The sequence below is a fragment of the Ictalurus punctatus genome, chromosome 24 (assembly GCF_001660625.3).
Source record: "Ictalurus punctatus breed USDA103 chromosome 24, Coco_2.0, whole genome shotgun sequence".
NCBI classification, from domain to species: Eukaryota; Metazoa; Chordata; class Actinopteri; order Siluriformes; family Ictaluridae; genus Ictalurus; species Ictalurus punctatus.
Window position 1 is genome coordinate 17,915,721 of NC_030439.2, and position 17,122 is coordinate 17,932,842.

Consider the following 17,122-nt stretch of genomic DNA (forward strand, 5'->3'; position numbering starts at 1 on the left):
ACTCCGTTTTAGTTTGAAAACTCCGGGCTCGCGTTTCAGTGTAAACGGACCACGACGAAGACTTTCGAAAACGAAGGCGTGGCTTCGCCCACATACGCCCCCTGATTGGGTCTTCTGGATCACTGCCTGCGTATCCTTCCCTGATTCGTCAAGCCCCTACCACATGACCATTCCCAAAATGGTCATGTCAACTGAAAGGGAAAACGTTTTAGAATGTTTAAAGGTTCCCTCCAAAAACCCTACGCTTACAGGTTCAGTATAGAACCCTACAACCGAGTTTACATATCAGAAAGTAGTGCTAGAACGTGCAGAACTCTCTAGAAGAATCCGGTTTAGTTTTTCTTTTCTTTTTTCTCCACTGTCCACACTTCTATCAGAAAACTGTATCGGGGCATAGTTTATCTTTATATCAATGTTATAAGAGTATTAAAAATGGTTCTGTATTGGTGTGCACCATCTTGCAGAACCCTTACAGGTTCCGTGTACAACAACAGAGCGTTCACCTTTCCCCGAAGGTTCCAAAAAGAACCCCGATAACGCAGGGACGTCCGATCCATTCGGAAAAACGAAGTCTTCTCCACTGCCGCTTGATTACATTCACAGGTTCTTCATATTATCGTGTATGCTTCATCCGAGCAGTTTTTCCCATAAACTCTTTCTCCTCAGTTTGCTTTCCAGTTGTATAAAAAATAGTGCTGTACCGTGGATTAACATAAGCGTTATTGTTATTATTTAAATAAATAAATAAATAAATAAATAATAGATAATAATAATAAAAAAAACCCACACATTTTGCTCACATTTTTCATAACCAACAGTTAAATAAAAGGCAGTGCGAGCCAGCTTGTGTTTAAATCAAGCAGCTTTCACTTCCCTGCTTTCATAAATTACAATATTCTGACAACCCAGGCTTCTCCTCATTCATTAAACTCACAATACAAATATGCCTCATGGTGTAGGGACCCTTCCATAAATTACAGCCGGTGCTATTACAGGAAACATTCATTTCAGAGTAACGGATGCTGTCAGCAGCGTGGGTCATGACTAGAAACCAAATGATGCTTTGTTAGTAGGAAACCCACACACACACACACACACACACACCAAAAACAAACAAAAAAACAGCATAATATGGATTAAAATCAAAGCCAAAAGCCTATTTGGAGAAAGTAAAAACATCTTATGGCTAGCATGCTTCTTATTCTCATAAGTATTTTTCCCTTCGCACAATTCCCATTTCAAAAAACCGTAATGAACGATTGAACTGTGCTCTAGACAGTCTCAGAGTTTAAGTCTAGGCTGAAAATGTATGTTTTCTCAAGCTTACCATGAATAGACGTTCTTTTACGCAAAGTACACTGTCTTATCCATCACGGGATAGTAAGCACACCTGATAATCTCTCCCTCTCTTTACCTCCCTCTCCTTCTCTCCTTCTGTCGAGCCACACATGATTTTATGGAGATGTCAGAGATCCTGACCCTTTCTGCTGTCCAGGACCTGCCTGATCCGTCCTGATACCCTACCTCTGGATGGAGCGCTCGTCAACTGGAGGCTACAACCTGGAGGACGGTACCGCTTGAAGTACCGTGGAAATGGTTTTGGACCTCAGTTCCACATGGACGTTCTCGCTGTGGTTGCTGGGACTACGGTTGCTGCGATGGCCTTGGGACCTGCGTTACCACATGCAGTTTTACACTCAGGTCTCCTTTAGTGAACAGTGGACTAGTTCAACAAACAGACTTCATATAAAACCATAACGAGCTTTCTTTTACGTTCACACTATCCGTCGTTACCCAGATGATGACGGGTTCCCTTCTGAGTCCGGTTCCTCTCAAGGTTTCTTCCTCATATCATCTCAAGGAGTTTTTCCCTCACCACCGTCACCACCGGCTCACTCAATAGGGATAAACTCACACACTTAAAACCTCTATCATGTGTTTATATATTTCTGTAAAGCTGCTTTGAGACAATCTCCATTGTTAAGCGTGCTATACAAATCAAATTGTATTGAATTAAAAGTCTAAAAAGACCGAAAAATGAGCATTTCCACCATTTTAGATTGACCAGCTTGCAGGTCTGGTTTTATAATATAATATAATATCATGTAAAGAACTGTACTGTGCTCTCTACCAGGCAAAGTGTCCAAACATTACCTCTGTGTGCACAACATGAGCAGCGAGTGTACAACACTCGATTATGCACACGCGTGAAACGTATTTTGCTCGCGCGTAAGCCAACTGTTTCCAATTTGCACTCGAATTAGATTTTCCGAAGGTCAGGAATAAAATAACCTACGCCGCGTGACGTCTGAAATTCAGTTAGTCCAAAACGGTGCCAATATTATCACCTTTCAAGACCCCCAATTAGCACCGAAAGATAGACAGAACGATATTTCCCAGACTTCAAGCAAAGCAATCTCGCCTCGTGTTTTTCACGAACCCTGCCTGCGCGCTAATTCGTTCGCGGCGCTTCAACCCAAACAGGCGACTTCACTCAAATACTAACTGACTGAATTATTTTACCCAGAACAAATAAGAACAAATGACTCCTTCTGTAGCTGGTGAAACGGATTAAATAGCGTACTTGGTGAACTATCATCCAGGAAGATGAGGAGTTACTCGATGTAGACGTTGTGTCATACAGTCATACGTTTCATTTATGAAAGGCGTGTGTGTTATTTCAATTCTGTAAAAATATTACAAATAACAATGGCATCTAGGAGTTCAATCCAGTCATGTATCATTTTGGAAAATGTTGCTAGCAGTGCCAACAATGCTAACATGAAAATCCATGCAGGCAGAAACAAAAGACCTTGAAAGGAAATGATGAAAGCTTACATATTGGAAGAAAATATCAAATGGACACACGGGTTTAAAAAATAGCAGACAACAGACAAAAATCTCTTAGGATGCATCTCGATCAGTTCTCTAGTCCAGTAGTCAGGGCGCTGATGAGGAAGTCGGCCATTTTAAGGGCTGTCAATCGCAAAATCCTTCCAGTAAACTGGAACAATCGCTCCCTAAAAGAAAAATCCCACAATGCACCGCAAAAACCAGGCAGCATGGATGCTGACTAAGTTCCCTTATGGAAATGACGTCATATTACCTGAAGCGTCTGAGCTCAAAAATATATATAATGGCGGTCAAAGAAGCTCGTTGTTGTAGCTCTCAAATGATGACTGAGGTTAGCGTTTATTTATTTATTTATTTGTTTGTTTTATTTGACGTTCTCGATACGGTTTGTTTGATTTGAAATGATTTTTAAAAATCCACTAGCTAGACTACGATCCTGCTTGAAGTACCATGACCAAACTAGTGTATAAGACATACATAACGTCAGAAAGATCTCGGCCCTGCCTGTTGTTGGTAAATGCCAATGGTGACGTTTTACAATGCGAGTACGTAGTCATGTCGCGAGTCATCAGTGTCCCAATGTGTAGTGAGCCAGGGTCCTTAACCGTGACCAAACGTACCCATAGTGATAATGAGCGGCTCCTCCATTTTGCTTACTAACCAAAGACACAACAGTCCCATATTCTTATTTTCTATTGGCTCAGAAGTCCGAGGTTGGTGAATTCAGACTTGAAGGTTCAGCTAAATAAACACTTATCTAGTTTAGCTACTTTGGGATGAAAATGATGAATTTTATTCTGTTTTTTTTTTTTTTCCCCCTGAATATTACTTTACTCAGAGTAAAGTATGACCTATGATTGACCTACATATAAAGTATGACCTATGTATAAAGTATGACCTATGATTTTTGACCTATCGGGTCAAAAATCATAAATGTTACTGCTAAACTGTAGATGTTTGCACTTATGGGTTACCTAGCTCAGGCCCTGGAGCACATTCGGTTATTTTAAAGAAAATGACGAGCTAATCTGAGTGGATACTCGTGTAATCCCTCCATCCATCTATCCATTTTCTGTACCTCTTATCCCACACAGGGTCGCGAGGAGCCTGGAGCCAATCCCAGGGGACTCAAGGCGCAAGGCAGGGAACAAAGGACAATCTGGAAATGCCAGTCAGCCTAGAACACAGGTCTTTGGACTGGGGGAGGAAACCGGAGTACCCGGAGGAAACCCCCGAAGCACAGGGAGAACATGCAAGCTCCACACACAGAGCGGAGGCGGGAATCGAAACCTCCAGCCCTGGAGTTGCGAGGCAAATGTGCTAAACACTAAGCCCCAACGTTTTTGTAATGTACTCGACAAATCACACGCGCTAACACGCTAGCACGCGCTTCCTCCGAGACACCGTGACTGCTTATGTTACATGACAGTAACCAGCAGTGTAACACACTTAGCAGGAAGCGATATCTACCCTCTTCCGCACACATCATCTCACAGATGCGCATGATTGGCTGGTATCGCTTTGACATCATTTGAATGTCTTCCGTTGCATCACTAGTGATCCATGTTGCCTCTTTAAAATGAAAACCTTTGCCTCAGTGGTTACGATAATACTTTGATTCTATATCACCACAGTCGAATTTCTGCACTTGTGTTGTCCCAAAAAAAAGCGGCCAGCCACAGTGTTTGTTCCCGTTCTGTTTGTTATTTGTTTAGTACTAACAGGATTTAAGCCACTCTCAGTGACTCTCAGTGTGGACTCAGTATCGACTATCTGCCAGGATTCCGGGTAAAGTCTGGGACTGAACACACGCTGCTTAGTCCTGATCGCCGAAGCGGGTCAAAGGTCAGCCCACACACAAACACACAGCTTACCTTTTCTCCAGGCATGCCAATAGGACCCTGAGGACCTGGAAAGCCCTGAGAGAGACACAGAACAATGATGAGTGTGCCGTTAAACATGTCAGATTCATTCCGGCATTGATTTAAACGACAGATATACCTGTACTCCTGGGTTCCCTTGTTGTCCTGGAGGACCAGGCTCTCCTGACGGACCCTTTGAAGAGATGAAATAAGCGAGTCATCGTTCTTTTTTTTTTTTTTTACGGTTATGATGCCTATGAAATTTAAACTGAGCTCGCTTTTATGTGCTCGTAGCACATTAGGATCATGTACTTCAGTGAGAACAGAACCTTAAGGGAATCTGATCAGAGAGCGATGCGGCGGCACTTTAGTCCTTTAGTCTGTCCAGCTCTCTCACCTCCTAATCCGTTCACTCTGCTCAAACAGATCTTCCAAATCTTCAACTTTTACGCTAATACCTCAAGCTTGTCATCTAACTAATCATTCCTGCATGCTCTCCCAGCTGCATTGCATTCTGGGACTTTGAGTCGAACCGTCACGCCGACGTGTCTAGACATCGACGCTGGGTTTATTATTAATATGATGTTAATGACGCAGTGAGAAAAGAAGCTCGTGCGTGGTTGTTTTTTAAGAGCTGACACCGTCATGTATGTTTGAGATGGCTGAATTTCTTTTCTCTCCTCGTGTTTTTTTTTTTTTTTTTTTTTTTCAGGGCTTCCTTTAAACTCCTCTTCATTGCCTATGCATGGAATAATCTTCGCAATAACTCACCGGGTTGCCTTTAGAGCCTTGAATGCCATCCACACCACTGATACCCTAAAAGAAACATGTCAGAAAGAAAACGTTTGGCACCGAGACGGAAAACAGGAAACAGACTCGCACTCTGCTCTCAGCACAGGTTTTGAAAAACATCTTATTTTCACCGGCCTTGAGCCACAGCGACTCAAGAGTTTGAAAGATGTGAGATGTTTGATGTGAGATCGATACAGATGACTATTACGCGACCCATTATAGAGATGTATAACACACATATATAACAAAACCTAAGGCTTGTTCGTGTCTCTTACATGGTTCACGATGCACTTAGCTCCATGATGATATACAAGGACAGCACTACTTCTTTCAAGGTTTTGTAAGAAATAATTATTTTACCGAAGTATGCTTTAGGATTAGGCTTGTTGGAAATCCCTAGGATAATAAAGAATTTGAATTTAAACGAGTCCTTGCCCGTTCACTGTGTATGCCTTTCTCGTAATAGGAAATTGAAGGAGGAGCCAGTTTAATTCGTATATTATTTATTCTTTCAAAAAAAAAAATTTAAACATCAGAATTATATATTTATTTATTTATTTATTTTATTTTATTTTTTTTTTTAGGAATTTCTACAATTTATAAACACATCCACCAATGTGCACTGAAACACAGAAAAAAAAAAATCGTACTTTCATTTTGTTTAAACATACACGTATATTATTTAAAGAAAGTACTGTAGGCCCTTATTATCTTATATTATAAACAATTTCTTTTTTTATGTAGAATATTTAAAGCAAAAAAAAAAAAAAAAAAAAAGTGAGATGGTAAGAATTTCGTGCGTTTTATTTTTTTTTGCAATTTTTCCAATTATTTTTACGAGTGGGGAAAAATAATAATAATAAATATTTACAGAAATGGTAGTGTTGTTTAATTATATGTAATGTTCTTGGTTAACAGAATATAAAGCCTGAATACACCCCAAATTGTTTCTTATGAACTCGATATGAATACCTTAGATATTCAGATTTATTATGAATATCCAGTATCAGAAAAACACCACACACACTAATTTATCCAAAAATAAAATTCTGCTAAACTTCAAATGAATCACTTATCTTCTACACAGGAAATCATACCAGCTCTTAAAATGTCACAGGATAACGAATAGGAGCTAATAACAAACAATGGCTATACAATCCTTATTTATTTTTCCCATTGGATGCCATGGTTTCTTTCAGTGCAGTGTGATATATATATATATATATATATATATATATATATGTGTGTGTGTGTGTGTGTGTGTGTGTGTGTATATATATATATATATATATATATATATATATATATATATATATATATATATATATATATATATGATGTGTGAATTGTTTTGTGCAGACATCGATTGACTTACAGGCTGTCCGATTGGTCCAGGTGGTCCTCTGGGTCCTACAAGTCCCCTTGACCCCTGAAATAACCACAACGCCATTACAAAAATAAAAGTCGCAATAATTAGGCTGAGAGGTATTGGTGGGCGATGGTTGTTTATTTTGGGTTTTTTTTAAACAATTTTTTATGAATGTCGTTGATTATTTTCCTATAACAGCGCGCTCCAGCGTCGTATTTTTTTTTCTTACGTGTGCAGTAGCTTTTGTACGCTTAATGTATGTACACTATCAGAAACAAAGGTACTAAACTATACCAGTGGTACTCAATGGTGTGGTGTCCCTCAAGTGTATGTATTAGGGCTGTGTTATGTATCTGTCATTTTAAAATGTGAATGCAGTTTTCCTTCACCCTCACTGTAAGGTGCTCCATCAAGGCTTTTTAGGTACTGAAGCGCTTTCGCAGGTACGAAATACATGCTAAGGGTCATATTCAGTATGTCAGGATTTAATACTGAAATTGCGCACACTAAATTCAGAACCCAGACGTAACTCAGGACTTAAGGTGTAGTCAGAAGTAATGTGAGAGTTATACATATGGGGTGGAGTTTCAGTAAAACAGTGGTGTGTCTCAGTTATGCACAATTATATAATAATAAGAAGAAGAGAAAGATAATAATAATAATAATAATAATAATAATAATAATAATAATTCAAAGTGCTTTACAAAATGACAATTAATACAGTAAAAGAATTTTTTCTTGCGCAATAAAGCTCGATCGTCAAGTCCAGAGCCACTGACAGTGTGATGTCACACAACATGTCATCTTCTCATTCGTATAATCACCATATCAGTCTTCTTTGCTTTTCACTTTAATATTATCTCTTGTTATTTCCTTCCGAAATCTGCAACGTGTATCGCTGATTTTATTTATTTATTTATTCATTTATTTATTTATTTCCAGGATTAAACTTAAGCGCTTGAAAACTACACTCAGGTGCTTTGCATATCCTAAATAAAGAGCCCAGAAAATCGACTTAAGCAGACGCATAACTGCATGTAGTATGAATATGTAAAACCTTCCCAGTGTAAATATTGATTTAACTTTTGGATTTAACTCTGAATACCCCAAAGGTAGAAAGAAAAAAAAAAACCCAGTGGTACTGTTAATGCCTCTTTTTTTTTTTAAATACTTATGTTTGCGTGTTATTGCATGCATCGAGACACTCAGTTGGATGTGTGTGTATGTGTGTGTTTTGTTTATATCGCTCTCAGACTTTGTACACCGGCCAAGCCACCTGTTCCAGAGCCACATCTGTGATCTCCGGGGAGGTGATTGATATGGAAATATAATCATACAGGCCAGGGTTCCATTCCTTCTCCCTCGCCAATCTCCTGGCACATCTATCTCTAACCCTGCATTTATCTCCAGCGCTCTGTGCTCTCTCGTTTGTATCTCCAGCGCTGAGCACTGAGGAGTACACGATTTGGCCTGGCTCTCTCTAATAGAGCTAACTTCCTGCTAATGCCAGCACTGCGCTTTACTCTCACCTCTGGTTGATGTATTTAAAGAGGCAGCTCACCTGCGGGGAACTGATTTAAGTTGGAGGCACAGATAATCAGTAGTGGGCCAGATGGAGAGAGGATAACGAGGTGTATCATCGTGTGTGTGTGTGTGTGTGTGTGTGAGTGTGTGTAGGACTCACAGGTTCACCTGGTTGTCCGCTTGGTCCTACAGGTCCATCTGCACCCTAAAATAAAGAGCGTCATTCCGAAATTCAGCATATTCACTGTATTATAGTGCAGAAGTGCATCATGGCTCGGTAAGAGTCCGAGCTGAAAGGATGGAAAAGATCTTATTTATGCAAAGATATTCCCGTTTGGTCTCTCGCGAAAGCTTTGATCAGCATGAATCTCTGCATAATATATCGCACAACTTTGCATAATGGGGATCCACCGTGTACGCTGTTACTTGTGTCTGTTTTTATACAATTCATGAGGTTTTGCTGCAGCTACACCTGGGAGAGCAAAGCCTTTCAAAAGCTTATTAGTTAAAGGACTAAACACTCAATTAGGCTGAGGATCAAACTCTGCATTCTGAGCTTCTAAAGCAGACAAAAATGAAATTTAGCTCTTATCATATTCCTTTTACCAGAGAGGCGTTTGGTGTCTGGTGTGTGCTTCTTTAGTTTTGTAATTATAGCTACAAAGCTAACGTGGCTAACAAGCAAACAAAACGTATCGTGGTGCAAAATGCGTGCTCAAGCAGCTGGAGCTTAAAATCCACAGCACATTCGACAGCACTCTGTCGGGCGGGTTGGTTCGGTAATGCCACTGGGAGATAAACAGTTTAATAAAACAGCAGAATAACACAGTGTCAATGACTGACTCATCGTTTCTGACTACATTTCCATCCTCTGAGTCGGAAACATCCAACTGAACAGTCCTCCACTTGGAAATTCAGATAAATTGTAGTGTATTTTAAGCCTTTTAAGCCGACTCTGAATTCCCATTTATGTACAATACGCTTTAAGCTGTAAAAATGTAAATACAGGAGGATAGCTGGGTATTATATTCACATCTTTCAGCTCTATTAATGGTGAATTACTATAACCTACTGTACATCCTCTATATCCTTTAAAATAAGTGAAGCACTAAGCAAAGAAAGCAACCAAAAAGCAATTTAAGAGCTTTTTATATCCATACTCAAGACAAACAAGTGCTAGCGTATAGCTAGCTTATGAACATTTGTATTTCCCAACCTCCTTCACCTGAGAGTGTTGGGAAAATTCCCAGTCATCATGAACACACTTGAGATCGGACTTGTAAGAATGAACTTAGAACTACTGTATATTATCATCCGAATCCCTTTAAACATACAGCACAACTCCACGTTCGAACTTCAGCCCACGCCACCTACCTGAATCTGAAGCTGGCATGGGGATAGCAAAATATGTGCTGAGAAAGAAAGCGATTCCGGTTCAAGATGGCGCTACAACATTACTTTTGTCTATTTCTATAGTTAACAGTACGTCAGAAACCTGAACAGCTCAACACAATTAAACGAGTTAAACTAGTGGTGGAATAAGTAAGCATCCATTACCTGAAAGCACAATTAGCTTTGTAGCTCAAGTTAACAAGTTCAAGATTTCCATCACCTTCTCACCAGATTCCCCGGGTGGACCATGCTGTCCTGGCTTTCCCCGATCCCCCTAAACGGATAAAAAATATAAAGATCATAAAGCAAACATTCACGTTTTACTATGACTGATGAGGTGTGACGATACATCATGGCACGATGCATCGCAACGCAAAAAATATGAGCGTTCAATTAATTATGCATCTGATGCAATTGCACTGTTTGAGCACTAGAGTCCAAATCTGCACAACCTAGAGAGTTAAAATAAATACAGCGCACGCTGAACGATAGCTCCAGATCACGACCACAGCGCATTAAAGGATATATTGTTAGACAATCGAATTACAACCATTACAAAGAGCTCTTCGGTAGCTTTCAAACGATGCCACATGCCGCTGCAGCCTACAGCGCCCGAGAAAAAGTCTGAAGAACACGGTCATTTTAACCGACTTTGGAGCTCTATTTCTAATTAAAATGCTCTTCGGGCGGTGCTACGGACCTCATTATGTTTCAATCGATCGTTTTCCGCAGGTCAGAGCCTTTGTTTATTCAATCAAATTTTTTTTCAATCAAGCGTCACTTATTTAATTGTTCATTTTTTAAAGAATTATTTATTTACTTATAAGATATGGTGAACCTGTAGTGCATTTTGTTTACAATATTAAACCTCTGTTCGTAGGCGATTTTGATTCATTTCGTTTTATACGGACAAAAATGCACACGGTTTTGTGCTGTTTATGATTTAGGGGGGAAAAAAATGGGTCTTTCACACCAACATTTTTCTCCATTATCCTTTTGTTCAAAAAAATTCGGAGAATCAAATCGATGAAGCCGGTATCATGAATCGAATCGAATCACAACCAGAGTGTATCCTTACACCCCTAATAACCGATGAATGAGATGGAAGAATGGAATGGAGAATGCTAACTGCACAGTTGCACAGAGACACACAGGCATCTCACAGCTAAACAGATGTGCTCGATTGCGCTGCGGTTGTGGGATTTGATTAAGTGATGCCCCGTGCTACACTCACTCTGTGTCCTTTGTCCCCTGGAAGCCCTGGTAGTCCATCAAAGCCCCTGTCACCCTGCATGAGAGATAGAGATGAATGAGCGAGACGCCGAGCATGTGATAAATAGCAAGCTCTCACACACACTCACGGTAAACACAGTAATGCGTTAAAGCTGGCCAGAGAAGTACTTAGCTTGTCTAATATTACCTCTACAGCATAGCTGTTTGACTAGCAGCTAGAAATGGTTTCTAGCAAGGTAGCTAGGAAGATAGAAAAAACTAGGCTAAGTATTCCATAACAAAATTTAAACCAGAACCAATGTAAATATTATGATTCAAGTCACTGGAGGCATGACTAGTCACCTTCTCAAACCGGGGACTACTGTGTGACAGAGGGAGACCTAACTAGCTAGTAGAAGTTGGTAGGAATTAAATTACATTGCAGCTAAGTAATAGTTTTGGCTAATATTATCTTTATCTAATCTGGGTATTTGACTTGTACATAGCCAAGTTTGTTAACAAGCATGTTTGCTGACAAGGAGGATGCTAGATCATCAGCTAATAATTGTTCTGAAATTTTAAACCAGCAGCCAAGTTTGCTAACAATCTTGCTAATGTTAGACCAAACCAAGAGCTGAGAACCTAGGCTAAACCTAAGCTGACATAATAGTTAGCCTAAACCTAGTGTAACTAGTATGTCATGTATTTAAACCAGTGGGCAAGTTTGCTAACAAGCTAGTTAATATTAGACTACTAAATAAAAACTAACAGATAGGATGTTCAATAAACGTGGCCTTGTATTGAAATTGAAACCTGTAGCCAAGTTTGCCATCAAACTAGTTAATGTTAGGCTAATAAATCAATAATTCAGGCTAACTCTTATATGCTATTACTATTATATGCTATTGCTAAGTTTGCTAGCAAGCTAGTTAACAGTTCATTATTACATTGTGTGATTAAATGGATCTCTGATTCAAGCCATTTGGTGGCAAGTGTTTACTGTGTGATAGAAACGGATCTAACTAGCTAGTAGAAATAAAATTATGTGCTGCCTAAGTCATTAGTTTGGCTAATATAATCCCTCCAAAGCATAATATGCTAACAAGCTAGTTAATATTAGGGCTAGTAAGCTAGATAAACTTAAGCAATTATATATTATTATATAGGCTATTAACTATTATATATTATTATTATCGAACTGTAAGATATAGCGATAGAAATGAACAAGGGATACATATATTATACTGCAATCTATCTCTCTCTCTCACACACACACACACACACACAACACAAACATGCCACACACATCCAGCTATTACACACATCCCTATATTAAGTAACCAAATTTCTCCTTCCTCAATGTCATTTCTGCTCATTATTAAAACACACACACACACACGCACACGCACACACACACACACACACACACACACACACACACACACACAGAGAGAGAGAGACACACACACATGGTGAGCAGGTCAGAGAGGTTTGATGGCTCGTCTCTGTAGATCATCTCCATCTGTTGCAGGTCTGTGGGTGGAAACCTGCGTTTCCTCCTGATCAACTCTCACAGCTCTGTCACTTTTCTCTTTCCACAGCTGCCTCAACACTCTCTGTTCTTTCAAGTATACTGTGTAATATTAAAGGAACATTCTGGTGGAGGGGGGGCACGGGGGTCATTTGTTACCCTTATTCCAAATGTAGTCGATCAGTCATGCTACTTAAACACAGTAATACACTAAAATTAGCCAGCTAAGTAATAAGTTCTATACTAGTGGCTAGCCAAGCTAGTTAGGCTAATAATTAAAACCGAGAGTTAGATAAATCGATGCTAAGCATTATATATGTTAGGCTACTAATTAAACCAAAAGATATGACGCTAGATAAAACTAGGCTAAATATAACTTTTTTTTTAATCCTCTTTTATTGTGTTAGCCATTTTCATGATTTGCGCTGAGTCACTCACAGCAAACTGTTTAAGAATTCAATAAGACTTAACAACAACTAACAAATTAGCCACCTTCCCTTGATTTATTCAAACAAATGAACTAAATTTACAGGTCAACTAATAATAAAGATAACTAATAAAGATATGCTTTTTTATGCATGTTTTTAGGCTGCATTCTGTACAAAACACTCTGCTTGTTATGTGCACAACTGGTGTACGACCCTAATGTGACAGGCAAAGTGTGGTTCTCTGCTGAGTGGATCAACAGAAAAGCCTTAGGTCTACTGTCGTAAGATTGTACAGTATGTTCAAATCCCAACCATCTGTGGAGCCGGGAGCCTAGGGAGCGAAATTGGACGTGCTCTCTGTGTGGGAGGGGCATACTCTTTCTCCCCTGTCAATCACAGTGAAATCGTGAGTGCCTGTGAGCTTGTGTATGTGGAAGAGGGCAGATATCTGCCTTGTGACGCAGCATGAGCAGTAGTTTGTTTGGCTGGATTTATGTGTCTTGGAGGAAGCAAGAGAAAATCTCACCGAACAGGTACACAGCTACTAGTCCAGACTCTTATCATGTCAAAACTGGACTACAGCAGCGCACTGCACTACTCTCGGGCCTCCCAGCCATCAAACCCCTTCAGATGATTCAGAATGCAGCAGCACGCCTCGTCTTCAACCGGCCCAAAAGAACCCACGTCACACCCCTCTTCATCTCCCTCCACTGGCTTCCTGTAGCCGCCCGAATCAAATTCAAGGCCTTGATGCTCACGTACAAGACCTTGTCTGGAACAGCTCCCCCCTACCTCGACACTCTCCTTGAGGCTAACGATCCCTCACGCAATCTGAGATCAATTAAAAAGTAGTGCCTACTCAGCGTGCCTCAAGGTCCCTTTCCAGAACCTTCACAATAACCATCCCCCAGAGGTGGAATGAACTTCCGACCTCAATCCGGACCACAGAATCTCTCACCGTCTTCAAAAAACAGCTAAAGACCCACCTCGTCCATGAGCACTTAACTAACCCCTAAAACGCCAACCCAACATCCCTACTCTGGTACTTACACCTCGACTCGGCACACTTTGCTTCTCTATAACTCAATTAAAAGATCTTGTACGGTAGCACTACTTGTATTGTTCTCCGCTCGATATATCGCTTTGCTTGCATTTCCTCATTTGTAAGTCGCTATGGATAAAAGCGTCCGCTAAATGAACAAATGGAAAATAAATGTAAATGTAAGCACGTGTTAGCCTTCTCCCTCCCCATTTGGTAGCTGTTGTATGAAAGGAGAGAGGTAGCTAGTGGGTGGGAATTAGCAGGTGATCCATTTGAGGTGAAATTAAACACACTGAACGGGACATTTCTAATTATTCCAATAGTAAAAAAAATCCGAAGTCAAACCAAAAGAAATTGCATTTGGGGAGTGCAAAGGCTTCTACTAAACTACATTTATTTGCATAAAAGATTTCACTTGAGATAAACATCTGTCATTTTTTAGCCGTGGCTAAACAGCTTTAGTGCCAAAGTAATGAAGCGAATGACCTGGCTAATGGAATATATTTGGAGTAAATGGAAAATTGTGTACATTTGATTTTTTCACTATATTATTTCTTTAAGTCCTCGTCGTGTTCTTATACCGAGCCAAACGTAACACCTCTAACGTGAGGCCATTCACGTTCATGCTCTTATATATCAAGTATGATATATAATATGTACAGGTTAAATAACACCGCAGCATTAAACAGATGATGCTCAAGAGATGAAAGAGTTGCGGTATAAAGTCCACCTTTGCTCCCGTCTCTCCTGGAGCTCCTCGACCTCCGTCTGCCCCCGGGCGACCCTGAGGAGAAATGCACAGGGCGATCGTTGCCACGTTGAGCTGCATATTATCACTGTGCTTATGCAACATTCATCAGAAACTCAAGCTGTATTGACCTGCCTCAACGTGTGTTTTTGTATCATTAGGATTATTTTGCGACTGCGTTAACTCTTTCTTTAGTGAGAGAAATAAAACAGTAACCAGAGAACCAGCTCTTACCCGCTTGCCTGGCTTCCCGTGAAAACCCGGAGGACCTGGCAACCCGCGCGGCCCCTTCGAGACAGAGACAAAAACGAGTGGAAGGGGGGAGGGGGAACTGATTTGAATGTAGAAAATGCACCAAATGGCATGCATTTTTAATGTGAAGTGTCTCAAGTAGTGAACGTAAATGTGAATGAAGCATCTCTAGTAAGTAGTGAATGTAATGAACCGGTGGAACATTAAAAAGCAAAGTGACACTTTACATAATTAGTCATCATAAAAAGAATATAAAAAAGCGAAATTTGCTCACCGTAGGTCCAGTAGCCCCGCTGTCTCCTTTAAGTCCACTGGAGCCTGTGAGACCCTGTAACACACACACAGTAGGTGTGGATTCATATTCTATAACACCACAACTCTGACACTCCTTCCAGCTGTAATATAAATGCGTCATGTGTTCTATATGAATGTGCTCGTACTAATACGTTATTATTTCTATAGTGAAAACTCATTCACAGGGACTTGTATGGTAAGAAGAAAAACATGCTGTTTTTGGACAAAGAAAAATTGTCTAATCTTTGATGTGGTGAAGATTTCTGTTAGGAGACATTGGTTGAAAAATGTATGGAAGGAGTCTCCAGTGTCAGTGCTTTGTTTGTAACTGTCAGTAAGTTTTTTAGGAGTCAGGAGTTTCTCAGTCATACAACAAGCTGGTTTTTTGTTTGTCTCTTAGAAAAAAAAAAGAGGGATAAAAAGAGGGATTGTGTACAGCAGGTATAACATTAGTTCCAATAAAAGGAATTAATGTTTCTCATGAATGTTATACAACATTTAAGGCAGATATAAACGGTGCAGTTTGTCGTGTTGTATTCCTTACGCAGTACTATTCCACTTATATGCTACACAAGTCTATATATATATATTCTACAGTTCAAACCTCAATAATATTATCCGTATATTTAATATGATATAGTTCTGCAATTCCACTTGTACTACATGCAGCAAATATCCAGACCACACCTTACTGGACTTTTTAGTATTACCTCACCTGCATCCATCAGACTAGATACACTCATATGCACAGCATGGACAATAAGAGTGTAAGAGTGGACAATCCATCATTATGAATAGTTGAGGGGGAAGGGGGGGCGGGGGTATGTTCTCTCGTCGAGAAAATAAAAATCTTACATTGACAAAAGTGTGGTATGTATTATATTTATTTAATTATTTATATTTATAATATAATAATGCCCTTGACATAATCCCCTCTCTCTCTCTCTCTCTCTCTCTCTCTCTCTCTCTCTCTCTCTCTGGAGATAATTAGACAAAGTTCCTAGAGTAACACAAATACTGTAAAAAGCATAACAAAAAGATCCGTGACAAGTAAGTTAATGCAAAAAGTATACATATATGTCAGTCTGCTATGTTGTGAGCCACAGCAGATAGATAGATAGATAGATAGATAGATAGATAGATAGATAGACAGACAGACAGACAGATAGGAAAATAAATAGATAGATAGATAGATAGATAGATAGATAGACAGACAGACAGATATATAGGCAGACAGACAGATATATAGGCAGACAGACAGACAGACAGACAGACAGATAGATAGATAGATAGATAGATAGATAGATAGATAGACAGACAGATATATAGACAGACAGACAGATAGGAAAATAAATAGATAGATAGATAGACAGACAGATGTATAGACAGAGAGACAGATAGATAGACAGATAGATAGATAGATAGATAGATAGATAGATAGATAGATTGAAAGACAGACAGATAGGAAAATAGATAGATAGATAGATAGATAGATAGATAGATAGAGACAGGCAGACAGATATATAGACAGACAGACAGATAGATAGACAGACAGACAGACAGATAGGAAAATAAATAGATAGATAGATAGATAGATAGATAGATAGATTGATAGATTTTATCTATATTTATTTTAACTTTATTGTCAGTTTACGAAAAGTCATGAACATTGACTTTCCTCATTTAGGGTCATGAACACAAATATTTTTTCTTCTTGCTTGTCTCGGACGAGCCATAATAAAGGTTTACTGCTTTAAGCTGTTCTTTGCTGTTTTTGTGTGTATTTTGTGTGTAACTGTGGAAGTCATTTTGACCCATAACAT

General features: G+C 39.5%; 1 protein-coding gene across 3 annotated transcripts in view; it reads right to left on the reverse strand.

Annotated features, from left to right (window-relative positions):
• The window catches only part of col5a3a (collagen, type V, alpha 3a), a 90,091-nt gene that overhangs the window by 37,081 nt on the left and 35,888 nt on the right, over positions 1–17,122 (reverse strand). For all 3 annotated transcript variants that reach the window (XM_017454853.3, XM_017454851.3, XM_017454852.3), the window contains 10 exons: positions 15,280–15,333; positions 14,988–15,041; positions 14,736–14,789; positions 11,027–11,080; positions 10,013–10,066; positions 8,561–8,605; positions 6,883–6,936; positions 5,487–5,531; positions 4,855–4,908; positions 4,728–4,772 (listed from right to left, as the gene is read on the reverse strand). In XM_017454853.3, the coding sequence (XP_017310342.1) occupies positions 4,728–4,772; positions 4,855–4,908; positions 5,487–5,531; positions 6,883–6,936; positions 8,561–8,605; positions 10,013–10,066; positions 11,027–11,080; positions 14,736–14,789; positions 14,988–15,041; positions 15,280–15,333 (513 nt within the window). The remainder of the gene's footprint in view (positions 1–4,727; positions 4,773–4,854; positions 4,909–5,486; positions 5,532–6,882; positions 6,937–8,560; positions 8,606–10,012; positions 10,067–11,026; positions 11,081–14,735; positions 14,790–14,987; positions 15,042–15,279; positions 15,334–17,122) is intronic.